Here is an 18,138-nt window from a genome sequence, read left to right as displayed (position 1 = left end):
CAGGCTTGACTTTTCCCTCTTCACATTTATCCTATAGTTACTCTCCCTTCCTGGCAACACTAGGTGGCTTTAATTTGGAACCGCTTAGTCCTTCTGCCTCAATACTGGGGGGGGGGGAGGGGGAAGAGTGTGAGAGAAACCAACTAGGGTGACAGAGAGCCTGAGCACCCAGGAAGCAGCTTGGCTCTATCAGTCTCTAGGCATCTCAATAGCAGAACCCTTACAGGCAGTTTACACCAAAAGCCAGATCAGAAGACCCAATAAAGACTAGGACGCTGCCTTGCTCTTAGTCTTTTCTCTCTCTATTCCTAAGGGATGGGAGGTTGTTTTTCTTTTCCATCCACGGGTAGAGGCAGGAGGAAGTGGCCTCCTTTCCATCTTCTCTTGAAAGCATTGGACAGAGGCCAACAGAGCAACCTCATGATTCCTTGTTGGGGAGGAACTTTCTCCTTTCCTTGACAAATTAAGGGAAACTGCACGCCAAGCAAGAACATAAAACTATGGTTTAATGTGAGAGGGGGAGAGAGAGAGAGATCACTGAAGATATAAGGCAGGGAAACTATTCCTTTCCCTTCTCCATAAGGAAGTATTTTCACTTAAATCTCATCTATGTCTCTTTCAGAAATATGTGAAGGGAGAGAAGGAAAATTCTAACTTTCATTCCTTCTTGTGGCTCTTTTGCCTCCTTCCCATCACCTTGTGGTCTTGTTCATGCTTTGTTTTTGGTTATGCTATTCTGTAAAATGTACCCTATGTATTAATAACACACCACTATTACAACAGGGAATTACAAGGATATATTCTATTATGTGTATACAAAACTGCACCTAGCAGCTTGGTGATCAAGCTATTAAGGATGGCCTTGAATTGAGTGACCCCTCTGCATCAGGCAGGGCATAGGCAAGAAGCTACTATTTCTTCCCCACCCGTCCTCCAAGGAGGTCAAAGTCATGGGCATCCCTTTAACAACAACCCTGAGAGGTAGGTTAGCTTGCAAGATAGCAACTGGCCCAGTCACCCAGTGAGCTTTGTGGCTGAGGAGGCATTCAAAGCAGGTCTGCCTGGTCAAAGTTTGTTGTAACCTTTGAATCCAGCAGCAGGACAGATCCAGTTGGGGCTGCAGATGCACCAGCTAAGGAGCCAACCAGGAATTCAGCTGGCTGCTCAATCTTGAGAAACCACTGTGCCTGAGGCTGTCACACAGGAGCCCCATAAGAACCTCCTGAACCACTGAGGTCTATAGGGACAGGCCCTCGCAGAACACCAGGAACCAAATGTTTCCCACAAGTCCTAATCAGTCTAGTGACACAGGGAGGACACCAGGCTATGGGAGAGGAGTGCCTGTCTACAGGCCAGGTGGCTGGCCCTTCAAGTGTCTGAGGTTGTCTATGGGGGCAGCACCAAGAAGAGGCAGTCTGGAGGCAGAGGCGTAGGCCTCACATAATGGGAATAAGTCTGACAGAGCCTCTGTTAAGTGTCCCCCCTTGAGATGGTTAGAGAACTCTGTGCCTGATCTACATTTCTTGACAAACGAGTCAAGAAAATGGACTAGGCCACTGCCGGACATGCATTTCTGGATGCTTCCCTGCACTTGAAAAATACATTCTCTGCGCAAGTAAAAAGGAAAATGAAAAAAAGGTTCTTTCTCCTTGCAAGGAAAAGTAACCTAGGGAAACATACAAAAATGGCACTCCCTCCCCTGGCCGTTCTAAAATGATGCAATCCAAACATTACCACCTCATTTGTTGTGTGTGTACACCAGGCCCACCAGTATGTAGCAGATATACCTAAAAGGAAAGCTTTGAAGAAAGCCTGTTGGTATGCATGTTGAAGAAAAGGGGGCTACAGAAGCCTTTGCTCATGTCCTGGAGAAAGTAGCTAAGTGCAAAACATGGTTCCCTTTGAATGCTGCAGGTCTGATGAAAAGCCCTTTGGGCTCAAATTGTCTATTTCTAAACTCGAATCAGCAAGGAAGTCAGCTGACTTCCATATGTGCATCATGCTCCACCCAATCACTGCACCCAGCCTTTCTCAACTATGCTCAAAAGACCAGTTCCCTTTTGAAAGTCAAAGTTGCTCAATAAATAGCATAGCTCAGCAAAAATAATGTGCCAAAAAAAAGAAGTCTCCACTCATGACTTTTATTTTGGATCACACTCTGTCACTCCTTTGAAACAAGGAAGAACCCATCACTGACTAATCTAAAAGCTTCCTGCAGCAGTGGACCTGAAGGTCTTTGAGCTGTGAAGTTGTACTGTATACAAGAAAATTTAAGAACAAAAGTAGATTCCTGCACTGATGGCTTCTAGAACTCCTGACTGCTGATAGGCTCTTACAGCAACTCACCCAACAAAATTTCCTCTACTGAAATTTACTGTGGTGCAATGAATACTGTTAGTGTTGGATCATTCAGCAATGACCCTGGCCACCTCACTCTCTGAACCTCACACAGTTGCTGTGAAAAGAAAACAGGGTTAGCCCAAATATGTTGCCTGAGCTCCTTAGAAGAAGGGTAGGATACAAATATCAAAAACAACAAACAAATTTAAGTGATTCAACTCAGTTTTAAAATATCTTGGTAGGGCTGTTTCTACACTGCGATTAAGATCTGTTGCACCTAGCCAAGGCGGTGTTAATTACATTATTAAAAAAACCAAACTTCTGGACTAATAAGGTCCTAATTCTATGTCCTAGAACATTGATCCGTAATAAATATTTATAAAAGTATGTAATCCTTTATGATAATACAGACGACTTTTAACTCACCAGGGGGTAAGGCCAAAATCATGTACAGCCGTATCTTGAAAGTTGAGCAGCTTAGTTCCCAAACATTTTGGCTCCCAAACGGTTTGCAAATTATTTTTGGAAGCCAAACATCCAACAGGGCTTCCGTGGCTTTTGATTGGCTGCAGGAGCTTCCTGCAGCCAATCAGAAGCTGCACTTTGGTTTTTGAACATTTTGGAAGTCGAACGGACTTCCAGAACAGATTCCATTCGACTTCCAAGGTGCCAAGTGTGTAAAGCTGAATGTGCACAAGTGAAACGTGTGTATGTTGTGAGTTACCGGAACTAAAAATCAGAGCCATCCAATTAAACAGAAGGCAATAAATTGAGGACAATGTAAAGTTCTTCTTTACCCAATGCATAATCAGTTTATGGAATTTACTGCTAATGGCTGTCCGCTTAGGTGGCTTTCAAAGGGGTCTGGACAAATTCATGGGAGAATGATTCTATCAATGACCACTAGTCATGATGTCTGTATAGAAACTCCGTGACCAGAGCCGGCATGCCTCTGAGGATGAGCAAGAGAGAGCTGCCGCCTTCATGCCCTGCCTATGGGCTTCCCTGAGTCATCTAGCTGGCCACTGTGGAAATCAAGATGCCGGAAGAGATGAAAGTTAAACTTCATCTGCTCTCATAGAGCTCTGTCTAGGTTTGTAATTTATCTCTGTTTACATAATTTATTCCACAATTTGGAAGAAGGTACAGGGTTATAAAGACTAGGACTAGCCGCCTGAGAAACAGTTTCTATCCAAATGTGATTTTGGTTTTAAACGCAGTGTAAAGTAGTCTCTATGGGAGTATACTGTATTTAATTATGGGGTATCAGAGTTTTTAGGGGGCTAACCAGGCTGGGATATCAGGATTGTTGGTTTTTGAATGTCTGATGTAGATTCTTTCAATTTCGTTGTTCTGTATGGGACAATGACAATAAAGATTATTGTTTTGTATCGTATTGTATTATTCTGTATAATTTATTCTGCTTTTACTAATAATGAGAAGGAGCAATGCAAGGGCTCTCAAGCCACATCCCTAGTGAAATAAACTATTTTCAACCACCTTCCTGGATTCTAGGATTTCAGCCCCCAATTTCAATAATATCTTTAAAATCATAACGGACAAAGCATTTTTTAAAAAGAAAAAGGAAGCAGTGTTTCTCAAAACATTGAATTCTGCACTTTCTGTGCTCCTGCAAAATTCACCGTATAGACACTACCCTGCACGAAGGGATGGCTTTGGGCTCTGGGTGTAACATGAGGTGGTACAAATGTAAGGAATAAACTGGAATCAAGCATATGTAAAATGACAGGCTTTGTTTCAGTAAGAACAAGGCTGTATTTCCTTTGTCCAAATTCCAGCCCAATGATGTGAGTTGCACCTTACGAGTTGCCACAGACAAATTAAAACAGGGGCACCAAAGGGATTAAACCATAAACATTCACTTTTTTAATTAAGAAAGCATGCAAAAAAAATAAATCTGTGAGGCCACACCCCTCTCCCATCTCCTTGACATAAAGCATTGTGGGCTGCACTGAAGCGGGGGGGCAGGCGAGGAATCTCTCTCCGCGGCAGGCAGGCTGGCCGGCCAGCCCTCTGTGCTGCTGACCCTTGTTTTTCCAGGACAGGCTGTGTCAGCTGCTCACAGTGCAGAATTCCAGTGCTGAGTCTATGACTTCATGTGTCCATTCCAATACTAACCCACTTGAGAATGATGCAGTTAATTCAGAGGCAAAAGGGAGGATGTGGCTCATTTGCACACTGACTGGCATATATTTACATATGCAAACAAGGCGCCTTTAAATACCTATAGGAGTGATCTTTTATTCCCTCCACCTTCTGTGGATTTTATTCTTCGAAAACTTCTTGTAAAAAGCACCAGCTGGCATCTGGAGGAGAAGTCATCTCTACAGCGTGTTCCACAGACACTCGCCAACAAGAATCTCCTGTTCCTGGTCACATCATTCTCATCTTGGGACAGTGTAGACAACCATCAAAACTCCTCCAGGAATTCAGCTCAGGGATTTTCTACTCCTCTCAGTACACACAATGATGGCCCCATTCCCCAACAACCAAAAATTCCCTCCCTCCAAAATCCAATGGAACAGTGAGTTAAAAGCAGTGCTACAGAACCTTCCCACCCTCGGGCACAGCACTTTCCTATGATGTTTTTTGCTTCCAACTTAAGTTTCTTCTTCACACAAAGCAGGCTTGCAGCTGAAAGAGTATGCAGATTAACAAGAGGTCTGGCAAAAGAGAGTCACACTAGAAACTGAAAACAAAGCAGCAAAGAGGTCACCTAGCCAGATCCAGTTCAAAATTCAATCCTACACTGGCACCCTTCTTCTTCCTTGTCTCCTAAGGACTGCCATACAACTGAACTTCTGCCCTTCCTGACCCCACGTGACTTGGAAGGGCCCTTCCAACTTTCCCTCCTATTCCAGCTATACACTTTCGGCATCTTCTTCACAGAGATATTCCACAATCACTTAGCCTCTACCAGAAAGCTTTAAACCCTCCACCCACCAAGCTCTGCTCAGCATTACATTCCTCCTTTCACCTTAAGTTTATCCACGAAACAGGGACCACTAGTTGCTTATTTTATATAAGGCAGACAAGACACCCTCAGCTCTTACTCTTGCATCACAAGCCACAACACTTTCTAGAGAATTGAGAGGAAGTCAAATTCAGGAGTTGAAAAACAAAACCTTGCAGGGTAGAGAAGTTACTTCTTGATTTTTATGTCTTATCTGCATATTCAAATAAGAGCCTTACTGCATTATGAGAGAAGGCAGCAGGAGGGGGGCGGAACTGTGATAAGACAAGCCCTGAGGATTCTGGTTCGATCTTGGTACCCAAGCCACATGATGCGGATACAAGCCAGACCTGTCAAGCTTTCATCGTCTGCCGAGGGGGAAAGTGCAAAATGGCAGTGATTGAAAAAGGCAGTGTAGAAAAAAGGTAAAGCCCCCCATCATCTATACACGACACTCAGTCCCTACCAAGCAGCAGACTCGTAATCACAATGTTTCAGCTAGAGGGAAGTCCTCACCTTCCACTAAGGCAAGCCTGTCTCTGTCAAACTCCAATATTCCAGCTCTTCTCTTCTCCACACCCAGAGCCTCATATTCTGTGCACTTGTTAATCCTGCTGCTCCTGCTGGTGTGAGAAAGTTCACAGACCTCCTTTCAACGCCGGTCTAACCCTCCCCTCCCCTCCCCCCCTTTACAACATTTAAGAAAGAACATAATTATTACAGACTTTCAAGATTCACGGGGCTCTCTCACTTTTGTAGCCAATAAAACAGAGTCACTGGCCACCTTGAAGGGAAAGCGGGATTGTTAAAACGCAGGTGATGCAGGAAGAGAAAGGTGCCCTCAAGAATTCCTCCTTCCGAGGTCTTCTCATAACACCAAAAAACAGTTTTCCTACCCTCCATCCCACACAGGGTGCCAGTAAACACATAAAATCCGAAGCTGGAAGATGGAGCAGAAGGGCTGTGCACTATTATTGATGATGATAATAATAATAATAATAAAGAAGAAGAAAATAAGGTAAAACAGGGAGCGCAAGGAAGGATTATCTTCGGCAGCATCTTGCGGCAGCTTCTCTGGCGGAAGTAGAGAATATATATCTATATACAGGCAAGGAAAGAGGCTGGAGGTGCTGGTCTTGTGATCCAAACCCCAGACTCCCCTTCCCATACCCTACATGAGGGATGTGCTATCAAGTCTGTAACTTGCTAGGTGATCAAATCCCAGTTGAAATCATCAGGGATTTCCTCATTGGCACCTGGAGGCGGCCGTGGAACCAGATGATGACCTGAATGCATTGCAGAAAGGAAGAAAACAGGAAACAAGTGGTCTATTATGTAGAATTCTTGATAATAAACTACTGTGATCATTACAGAGCAGCTCAGTTCAGTTGAAACTCTGCACATGCCCCCAAATGGTGTTTTTGGCTTGGCCCTGGTGGCATATGTGAGACTGTCAACATATTCAGGCCCTTAAACAGGAGGCTGCAATTGCTTCAATTAATTCCGGAATCCAATGTCATATCTAATGCAAGCAACACTTTGTCTGTTATCTCTTGTGAGTGAATGGATTGAGCCTAAAAGCATATCCTGCATTTCCTGAGAGGGCCAAGCTGAACCATTTTCCAGCAAAGGTGAGATCACCTCATTAGAATGAGGTCTGAGTCGTGGACTTTGCTTTAACCCTGTGGTAAAACAGCTGGCATGACTTAGGCAGACCCAGGAAAACACATTACCTGTGTCTTTCTACTATAATGACTCATTGCGAAAAGCCTGGTTCAGATTGAAGTGAGGTTTACTGGTAAGTTTCCCCTGTTACTGGATGTATACTGTATCCATAGTTTGTACAGCCATTTGGGATCACACCAGAAGGCTGCTCTGCTTTCAGATGCTCTATAGGTGGGTGTGGAAGACGGCTTTTCTCCCTGTCATTAACTTAAGTTAGACCCTTTCCTTGTCTCAATCTTCTCCATACTCCTTGTATCTGAACTGTGTTTGTCATTTTCTTCAGAATTATTCAGGACTCCTTCATGCAGAGGCCCCTTTCCCAAAGGATATTTTTTTCTATGTTTAAATGAATTGAAAGGTTTGAAAGAACCCAGGATAAAACTGGAGATTAATTGCAAGGAAAGCAGCATTTTGACTAGACTCTGCAAGGCCCTGGTGGATTTTGTTGTCCGGTAGGTAAGAAAGAGAAACCGTGTCTGCAGGGACACTGGGTTTCACTGGAACTAATAGGTAAGTCTGCTCAGCTGACTAGCACATCACAGGCAGTGCCCCTCTTGGGTTGCAGTAGACAACCCAGTTTTCGCCTTTCCAAGTTCGTTCAACCACATGACAGGTAAATATTAGCCCCTCAACTTGTGTACTTCTTTGTTTTCTAAATTTCCCAGTCCCATGCACTTTTAGTCTTTCCATTCTACACCTGTAGAACAGTGGACCCTCCAGATACGAACTTAATTCGTTCCGGGGGTCCGTACATACCCCGAAAAGTCTGCATCTAGAGGCGCCGCTTCTGCACATGCACATGCACGCGGCACGATAGAGAGCTTCTGCACATGCGTGGCGAAACCCAGAAGTATACACCTCCGGGGTTGCCGCATTCAGAACCCGAAAGTTACATCACCCAAAGGTAACGTAACACAAGTGTCCACTGTAGTAACTAAGCATTTGGGCCAAGCAATGTGTGGGTGGTTTAGCCTGTGTAACTAAGCACCTAACTCAAACATTTGCTAGAAATCATCTGCATATGTTTGGGGAAAGAGATGATAGCAGAAAGCAGATGATTTATACTTGCCAGCTAGACACTGGAGCAAGCCAGAAATGAAATTATTCAACTTTTTATATCTCAAAACTCATCCTTACCTGGACGATTATACCCTGGCGTGTCCTGGGTGGAAATCTGGTACATTGGAGATGGCCCAGAGTAGAGATGGGGAGGCTGTGGCTGACCGTAAGAGTTCACTAGCAGAGAAAAGGGGAAAAGAACCATCAATAGCCCCAGCTACCTGCTTGCAACCTGGAAACACAAACGATTAAGGTGGGATATGTGACTTCTACACATGCTCTCAGGTCTTCCTATAAGTTTATCTGTAGCATCATCTGGGATACAGAAAATCAGGGATGGTTTCTATCATTCAACTGGTTTGGCTCCTTTGCCAGATATAAATATGAAAAACAATTAGCAACTTTCTCAATACATAAAAAAAATCAAAAAGATATATGTACAATTTGCATTTTCTACAAAACACAGATCTGTTTTTGGTTTCAGTTTTGTTGTATGTGAATTCATGTACCTCACTAGCCATGGCTGAGCACTATAGTTACAAAGTTGACATAAATTTGCTAGATCAACTCTTAAAGACTTCCTCTTTTTATCTTAATGCTCTTTTAAAAGCATACTAATTCAGCTTTGCAAAGAAATCCACAAAAATTACTAGCCCACTAGGCCAGTTCAGTAATTTTTGAAAACTGTTACAAGTCTTTCATTGTATAATTAATTCCATCGTGGATTAACTGGACGCATTTTTTACAGGTAAGTGGTTATTTACAAACCTATGCTATTCATATGACTTTACTGCACTAGAGTAAATGTGGTGGGGTGCAATTTGAAGTCGAAGAGGTAACAATATGTAGATGTTTTCACACAATGTGTCATCAGATCTCTATCCATGCAACATAATGAGCATGTGCAGCCCAGTATTCATATTTTATGGACAACAGAAGACTCTTTGGAAATGGCTGAATTGTGGAATAAATTCATACCATGCAATCTCACTCTAGCAGTGAAAAATGGGGCAACCTGAACATCCTTTGATAACTGCAAATATGTCTTTGCATTTGTATAAGCTCTGTGAATTCTTCTGATTCTTTTCAGCAAAGGCTTTCTTTCTTATCTCCATGTGTTCCATGGGTGACTTGTGAATTAGCTTTTGCAGAATGCTTTCTTATAACTTGTTTTAAAACCGCTGTGTGTTGCTAAGAAGTGGTCATCAGGTCCCTGATTGTTTTCCTTGAGTCTTTCACACTAGTCAGAATGATAAAAGCTGAGATAGGCTGATAAACTATGTCTTGGCCCTTTTGAAACAGACACACATGCACCCATTCATGAGGTATATTTTCATCTCTCAGTAAAACACAGTATTTCTCAGTATGCACAGACACACACTTGCTAGCTGTGTAAAGTGGCAAAGAACTGGACATGCTTAGCCATCCATCCTGTGCAAATCTGAGCCTACCGTAAGTGGGGGGAAACTCCTTTATGGTAATGGCAGTTGCCAACATTGCAGCATGTGTTTGCTACCATCTTTGCATTGCTCAGATATACTCTGGGCACTGAACATTCAGAATTTTTGGCAATGGTACAGGCACCTCAAACACCTCAAACTACACTCTTCTGTTTCCCCCCCTGCATACTAAGGGATCAGGCAAAACAGATCAAGGTTAGGGAAAATCTGAGAGACGGAGACTGGATGTGACAAAAACATATGCTTTGTTGAACCTTTTATCCCCATCCCTAGAAACGATGCCACGTGAGGGGGTGTGGCTACACCTCTTTGATTCCGTCTCACCTACTGTCCTGGCATGGCAGGTCCCCACCCAGAAAGCCCTGCTGAGTACCTTGGTTCATGGGCTGCTCTTGTTTGCCACTATTCATGGCACAGGACTCGGAGATTCGGGGAAGCTGCTGTGGGCCTCCCAGGTGAGGGAGCTGACCGGTCTGGGTGAGAAAGTGATTGAGGGAGTCACAGAGGTTGGCAATGTGATGCTGATCTAGAGTCCAGTTCTTACGCTCAGCCTGGCGCAGACTCTCCATCAACTCTGCAGGGGCCAGAGAAAGAGAGAGGTAAGAAACTAGGCGTCACTGTTCTCTACTCTTGCCAAAGAGATCCTTCTCTATATCTCTACTTCCCACTCTAAGCCTTTGAAGGGCCCCTTTCCCCCTCTACCAGAGTGAAGGGTGTAAGGAAATAACATAACATGACCCACCTGAGAACTGGGAGTGCTCAATGCTAGACCAGTTCAGCCGATTCACCATCTTGAAACTTTCTTTTAGGGAATCTATGTTGGAGCACCACTCAGGGGGAAATGCTGAAAAATGGGGGACACAAAATAGTCAACAGGGTGTACCCCCATACCTTATATTAGACACCAAATACATGCCTAATACATTTATCTCTAAAATCCTGAACTGAACAACCTACCTCCTCATGACAACGTAACTCTTCTCTGTACCCAGCCACTCCCTGTTTTATTCATTAATTCATTCAAAGCTTTTCAAGCTCCTTTTATCATCAATAATGGCTTACAAAAATTGAAGCTAATAAAATAATAGATATAAACACAAACACCCAGCAGTTAAAAGCAAAATTTAAAGCCATCTAGTCTAGGGAACCACCCACTAACAGTGCCTCAGTCTTATCTGGATTGAGTTTCAGTTTGTTGCCTCCCATCCTGTCCATTATCAAGGCAAGACACTGGCCCAGCACTTCCACTGCCTCACGTTCAAATGTAAAGGAGAAATAGAGCCCAGTGTCATCAGCATACTGCTGACAGGGTACTCCAAACCTGTGGATAACCCCACCCAGCGGTTTCATGTAGATGTTAAACAACATGGGGGATAGGAGTGAGCCATGCAGGACCCCACATTGAAGGTTCCACATGGCTGAAAAACATCCCCCAAGCAACACCCTCTGGGAATGACCAGCCAAGTAGGACTGGAACCACCGCAAAGCGGTGCCACCCACACCTAGTTCGGACAGTTGCTCCAGGATACCAGGGTTGATGGTATCGAAAGCCATTGAGAGGTCAAGAAGAATTAACAGGGACACGTTTCCAAAGCCGCTTCTGTGCCTAAACCCCAACTGAAATGGATCTGGAAAATCAGTTTCTTCCAAAAGTGCCTGGATATGGTCTGCGACCACTAGCTACAGAACCTTGCTCAGGAAAAGGAGATTAGCAACTGCTGTAGTGAGTTAGGTTTTCCAAATCCAGGGAATTTTTCTTCTGGGCTGCCACCCCGCCACCCCAAACTTCTGAGGGCAGTGGAACTAGCAAGAAGGCCCCACTGCTTATCTTAACACCTGAGAGGATCTGAAGGGAAGAAGATAGTTTCAGAAATTTGGGGCTCATGTTGTTAAGGGCTTTAAACGCTAACGTAAGCACCCTGAATTGAACCCAGAAACTATCTGGCAACCAATGCAGCTGTTTTAAAACAGGGATTATATTGGAGTTCTAAATGGAACCCCAGCTGCATTTGGATCAATTGAAGTTTTCGAGTTGTATTCAAGGGCAGCCCTATGGAGAGTGAATTGCAACAATCCAGTCCATAAGTTACTGTGTACTGTGACCGTATCATCTCTGTCCAAAAGGGACTGGAGCTGGTGAACTAGCCTCAGCTAGATATAGGCACTCCTAGTCAAAACCACCTGAGCCTACAGTGATAGTGTTGGACCTTGGAGTAAACCCAAGGCCCAGTGCAGGGTACAATCAAGAGAGCTGCAGTCAGTTCTGACTTCCTGCACAATGCAGGCCTGCACAAGTGTGTTTTTCCACATTCACACTTGACTATCTTTGGTAAACTGTGTAAACTGTGTAAACTGTGATGTGGCCCTTCATGATTTGCTCAGAAGGAACGTGCCAAAAGCTCCTCAACTCCAAACTTTCAGCCTTGCCTAGTCCATCTGTCCTTCATTCAATGAATATTTCTGTCAGTTTGCCCACTCTGTAACTCACCAAAGCTAGCATTATTCATGGAAGCTTGTGATTGCTGCTGCTGCTGTTGTTGTTGCTGCTGCTGCTGTGAATGGGAGTGCGGGTGGTGGTGCTGATGCTGGTGATATCCTCCATGCTGCATTGAAGAGGGGTGAATGGACATCACAGGTGGGGGGCCATAGCTGTCACCTCCTTGCTGCTTGCCACCCTGGGATGGACAGCCTTCTGAGGTTGGAGTGTGGAGGGGGGGTGCAGCTCCCACCGAGGAGGGCACCTGCTGCTGGTGGTACATATAGTAATTGTGGTTGGAGGGCTGCATGTCACCCAGGAGGGAAGAGAAATCTGAAGGGAGGATTAAGAGGAAAGTATTAAAATGGGTGGCGGGCCCTTTTTAGCCTGGAGGGCCACATTCACCTGTGCCCAGCCCTCCAGGGGCCACTATGGCCACTCACTCTCTTATCAGGTACATGCACTTATGCATCCACACACAAGACACACACAGGCATATTATGGCCCTCCTTCTGATGACTGGCAGAGGGGGCAGTGAACACCTCTATCTGGGAACTGGGCTCTGCCCACCCCACGTTTAATCCCTATCTCACCATTTTGCTGCGGCTGCCCACCCCACGTTTAATCCCTATCTCACCATTTTGCTGCGGCTGCCAACATTGGCAAGGTCTTGGACAGCCAGAAAAAAACTGTGTGTGCATGGGAGGGGCAAATCACGCCCTTGAACTGAGGTTAACCACTCCTGCATTAAAATACACAAAGGTAGCAGAAACATCAGTTCTATACCTTTCCTAGAAATGAGGAGAGTACCCCAAATATTATAAAACAAGCCATTAGCACTTCAGTGACCACATTTCTAGCAATGTTCACTAAACAGCAGCTTAGGTCCAGAATTTTTCACCCCTTTTCTACGCGAATAACACAAAAGACAAGATTAGCTTCATGAGATGCTGCCCCCCAGTGGCAGTAACTGATTAACAGAATGCAAAGTACTCTGGAGTAGGCCTGGGCGATATATTGATATATCGCCCAGGACTGTTATGAGGGGCAGACCGCAATGATGGCTTCACTCAGTGGTATATTGTGGGTGACACGGCTGCTTCCAGAGACCCTCTGCTACCAGCACCCAGCACGCCAAGGAAGCAACAAGCTGCAGTGGGGCTGCTCACCCGCCCCACCCCCCACACCAGCGAAGGCAGAGGGAGTCCTGCAAACGGAGTCCTGTCAGGCTCCGTCACAGGGCTCACTCTGTCTTGGGGAGTCATGGGGCTCGCTCAGCTGGAGCCTTCCTGCCCCTCAGCTGAGCAGCAGCCTGGGGCCAGCTGCCACTGGCCCTAGGGTGAAAGTGTCTCAGCTCCCGCGGTGACAGCTGTGGCAGTTTCACCCAGTGCCTCGCAGGCTGGGGCAACTGAAGCTAGTTTCAGCATCGCCAAACCACAATGTTTGGCTGGTGATACACCACAATGTGGATCGCCCAACCCTACTCTGGAGTTGGGAAACAAGTACCATATTTCACCAAATGACCATCGCACCCTGCTTTTCAGTCCAAAAACCAGGTTACCTTTCATTGCATGGTATAATTCTGTTTGTCCTGCCACTTAAACAGAGCAGCAATGTATTCACCAGTGGGCTATGGATACACATTTTTCTCTTGCACATTGTGCATTGCAAGCCACAAGCTTAGCATTCTCAGTGCACATGTCAGTATACTATACTGCATTTCCATAGGTGCAAGTGAAGTGTGCAGATGGGCATAGCTGCCTTGAGTGAGGCACATGATATGATAAGACCTGCATCTTCCTGCGATAGCTTAGTGATAATAAAATTTAGTAATAATAAGATTATTGCTTCACATAATGGTTGCACCCCACTTTGGGGCAAAAAGAGGCATAAAATCTGTGGCAATTATACGGGGAATTACGGTAATCTTTCTCTGCAACCTATTTCTAGCTATTGATCTTTCCCCTTTCCCTACAGCATAGGCATGTCCCTAACCCAAGAGGTCAGCCAAAAACACTCAATCCATTATTGAGCATATAGTTCTGTAGCAATTTTTAATTCAGTATGCATTCTACAAAAAAGGAGGTTTCATTAAAAAAGGGACATAGGATTTCTCTAGAGCAGGCCAACTTCTTCAGTTGAGAAGGGCTCTTAAAGTGCAGGGGCCTCATTCTAGCCTCAACATCAGGAAGAACTTTCTGACAGTAAGAGCTGTTTGGAAGTGGAAGGGACTCCCTTGGGAGGTGGTGGACTCTCCTTCCTTGGAAGTTTTTAAGCAGAGGTTGGATGGCCATCTGTCATGGATGCTTTAGCTGAGATTCCTGCATTGAAGGGGTTGGACTAGATGACTCCCAAGGGTCCCTTTTTTAAGTCTACAATTCTATGATTCTAAGATGATTATCTGGGGTGCAGACACCTCTCTCTCTCTCCCAACCCCCCAATCATACCTGGCACTGTTACTCACCATGCTGGGATGAGGAGGATTTCTCAAGCATGGATTTATAGAGATTTCGGAAGGACCAGCTCAGGTCCTGGAAGTTGATCTCAGAATAGGAGAATTTCAAGTCGTTGCTGTTACTGTAATGTGGAGGTGGCACATCTGGACCTTCACGGCTCTGACCGCCAGCCACTGTTGCTGCCACATCCACAGGCCCTGTGCTCTGCTGAAGATAAACAGGTGTATTAAACAGAATTCTAGCCTTTTGAAACCAGGGATTGTATATGTACAATTCCCCCATTTTCAGAGCTATTAGCTCTGGCCCACATCCAAGGCATGCCACTGTGCCACAGCTCATTTCCCCTTCCCTTCATCATCCATGTCCTTTTTTGCTTTTCAATAGCCTTCTCCCATTTTCTTCCTCCCTCCTCCCAGCTCCCCCTCAGCAGCCGCCTTTTTCCGCTGCTTCTCCCTCTTCTTACCCTCGACTCACCTGACTGTAATTGCCAATAGGCGGTGTGCTTTGCAAGGATAGCTGCTGGGTGGATTCGGGGGACAGCGATGATTCTGCCCCAACAGAAACAGGCCCCCGGGGGCTCTTGCTTGCCTCTTGCTCTGGGGAATCCTGGGACAGCTGAACAGATGGAAAATATGCGCTTAAGAAACACATGGGCAGAGAAGTAAAACTGCAGAGAAACAACTCACTCTAGAGTTGACAGAAAATTGATAGGACTAGATAGGGACAAGTATGGCAGTCAAGGGGAGCGTCCCCTGCCACGCAATGTGCTAGAGCAGGAGGGAAATTAAAACTCCATGTCTAGTGGTTAAACAACGGACTCACATGCGGTGAGCCAATTTAAGATCACCAGCCAAGACATAACTATTGAACGAACCTCAGAAACCTCTTGTGAAATAAACACATGAACTTTCCAATTAAATAAATTTTATGTGATTAGTTGTAAGTTTTAATTGATTAATTAACTGATCTATCAATTAAATCTGCATATGGGTTAAAACAGTGTTTCTACAGCACAAAGCACTTTCTTTGTTTTTAGATGAGGCGTGTATGTGTTGTAATAGGCATTTCTGTGCGTTGTGGCACTCGTCACGGTCCTCCATGCACCAGTAGAGGTTTAGTCGTGCTGGCCAGATGACCCAGAAAGCTGTCTGCAGGCAAACACCACTCCCTCAACCTGAAAAGTGAGATGAGCGCCACACCCCATAGCCGTCTTTGAATGGACTTAACTGTCCAGCGTCCTTTACCTTTTAACAGGCATCATCTTAGAAGAGGCATCCCCCACACCCACTGAACGCAAAAAAAGATGGAATGCTTCTTTTAAGCACTTGTACTAAAAATAATATTTATAAAAAATAAATTGCTGTACAATTAATTGCAGCATCTTTTTGGGTGATTAAAAGTTTTTTAATTAATTAATTTAACCCTTTAATTTAATGTATTATTGCATATTTGCTCTAGAGCCAGTCTCACTCTGTTTAGTGGGGTTTACTCCAAGGCGTGTGTGCACAAGAATGCAAGCAAAACATTGCAGCCCTACTGAATGATTTAATAAATCTATGCTGTTTTTGGAGCAATATAGCTAATACAGTTATTAATCATTAGGTTAATAATTTAAAAGAACAAAATTAAAGTAATTTAAATTAAGCACATGTGTATAATTTATTATGTATTTTGCTATTTAAATAATAATAATTCTGATTCTGCTAATAATGGAGCAGGCTGAGGAAGAAAGGGCAAAGGGGGCAAGGCGCTGAAGCCTTTCCCTCCTTTCGCTGCTGCAAATCTTATGCAATTCTTCTCTATTTCCAAATCTCAGGAGACATTGCTCATGCACTGACAAACATTGCTTCAAGCCCATAAAGGCTACAAACTTGCTTTTAAAAAAACATGAAAGTGAAGGCTCGCAGAAGCCTGAGTTTTATGACCAATGCATTACTTCTGTGCCATGTAGGATCATGCCCTTTGGAAAAAGTGGATCTCTTAATCATCTCACAAATGCTTTGGATTTTGAGGGTAGGAATGGGGAGCCACACTCACATCGTCATCTGGTGGGTGACGCCTCTTCCGGGAAATATCAGGACAGGTATCTATGGTCCAGTAAGAACCCTGCAAAGAATAAGATATACTGGTGAAAGGAGTATAAAACCAACCCTTGATATCAGCAATAGCAACAGCAGCAGTGCAACCCATAATACCAAAGAGCATGCAGGTTGCCACAGCTTATCAATTACTCTTGCAGCACAAGACAGGTCCTTTCTTTACATTGCAACATCATTGCAACATCATCCTTGATACTTTTTTGTGATGTCACAATCCCAATACTCCTTCAGTCTCCAATAAACTCTTGGGAAGAACAGGTTGGACCAGAACAGCAATTCTGATGTAAAAGTATGAAAAAGAATGACCAGGGCAGAAATGCAGTAAAATCTTTAAAAAGTGATGTTTTGCTCCTGTTGCAGGATAGTTCTGGGGTCATGCACACACATATTACAGTCTGGGATACAAAGGCCCACTGCTTTCTCTTAGCTTTCTCAAATGTGCACACACCGAAGAAGTCAGAGCTATTTCATCCACAGTAGAGTTTATTACTTATTACTATTAATATTACTATTACTGAGAGATACAGAAGAACAAAACCTGAATGTTCTTTCCTTGCTTCTTCAGCAGAGCAGTAAATACCTATGCCCTACTTTTACACAAACCTTTGCTCTAGCCTGGAGTAGGAGCAGCAGAATTTTCAACTTGCCTGCATATTTTATGTCCTCACTTAATCTGTTCATTCACATTAGTCCAATTTCTGCCAAAAGCAGGAGTGAGGGTTTAGAAGTCAATGCAACATTGGTTTAAAAAAACACCTCCCCACCATGATGGGATCTAGCTTGATCCCTCTCACCTTTCCAGGGTCGTCCCGAGGGCGAGGCACTTTTCGAAAGCATTTATTCAGAGACAGATTGTGACGAATGGAGTTCTAGGGAGGAAAAAAATGACATAGCTAACAGGCAGGCTGCTCACCCATGCCCTTATCACCTCCCTCGCCCAAATACTGCTGCTTTCCCCTCAGCCAGAGTTCCCAGGCACAGCTATGGTGGTTGTTGTTGTTTTGCCACATCGAGGGGGGGAGCAGGAGATGGAGTACTGGGTGGGATGGGAAGGATGTGGCAGGCAAGAACAGTGAGGGCTAAGCAGCCTCTTTCCACCTACCACAGCTGCCCTGGAAGTCATCCCACCTGTGGTATTTTGGAGAAGCAGCAGCCAAGCTTCCAACCCCAAAGAGCAGTTCCAATCTCCCCACCAGGATGCAGATTTGCATCTCTTACCTACACAATCGGAAATCCTGAACAGAGAAAAGGCAAGGTCTTCTCTTAGAACCAATGTTCTACTCCAGGGATGGGGAACCGTAGGCCCAGAAGATGGAGGCATATGTGACTGAAGAAACCCTTAGATTTTGTGTTGCTAGAAAGTAGCCTGCTGTGCATTTCTCTGCCCAATTCTTCCTCTGGCCCTGCACATCCCTGGCAAGTGGCCTCTAGAAGGTCCCCCATGAAGGAACTGAGTAAAGTGCAGAAAGTTCCCCCACCACAGCTCCTCAGACAAAAGTTACAGCACAGACTGCCTCACCGAACCCCGAAAAGCTAAATTTCTCCTTTA

At 44.6% G+C, this 18,138-nt stretch overlaps 1 protein-coding gene across 2 annotated transcripts in view; it reads right to left on the bottom strand.

Moving 5' to 3' along the window:
- Positions 1–4,204: 4,204 nt before the first annotated feature.
- Positions 4,205–18,138, bottom strand: part of FOXJ2 (forkhead box J2) — a 32,627-nt gene continuing 18,693 nt past the window's right edge. Inside the window, exons 3-11 of one of the 2 annotated variants that reach the window (XM_081876335.1) lie at positions 17,384–17,458; positions 16,528–16,596; positions 14,965–15,105; positions 14,499–14,694; positions 12,047–12,367; positions 10,301–10,402; positions 9,932–10,132; positions 8,177–8,275; positions 4,205–6,600 (exon numbers count right to left, since the gene is read on the bottom strand). In XM_081876335.1, the coding sequence (XP_081732461.1) occupies positions 6,521–6,600; positions 8,177–8,275; positions 9,932–10,132; positions 10,301–10,402; positions 12,047–12,367; positions 14,499–14,694; positions 14,965–15,105; positions 16,528–16,596; positions 17,384–17,458 (1,284 nt within the window). In that variant the 3' untranslated portion in view covers positions 4,205–6,520. Of the gene's footprint in view, positions 6,601–8,176; positions 8,276–9,931; positions 10,133–10,300; positions 10,403–12,046; positions 12,368–14,498; positions 14,698–14,964; positions 15,106–16,527; positions 16,597–17,383; positions 17,459–18,138 lie in introns of both variants that reach the window. The other variant, XM_081876334.1, reaches the window with a different exon arrangement.

The sequence above is a fragment of the Podarcis erhardii genome (genome assembly GCF_964252035.2).
Source record: "Podarcis erhardii genome assembly, chromosome: 9".
Lineage (NCBI taxonomy): Eukaryota > Metazoa > Chordata > Lepidosauria > Squamata > Lacertidae > Podarcis > Podarcis erhardii.
Note: the sequence above shows the minus strand (reverse complement) of the source record. Positions and strands in the feature narration are given on the sequence as shown.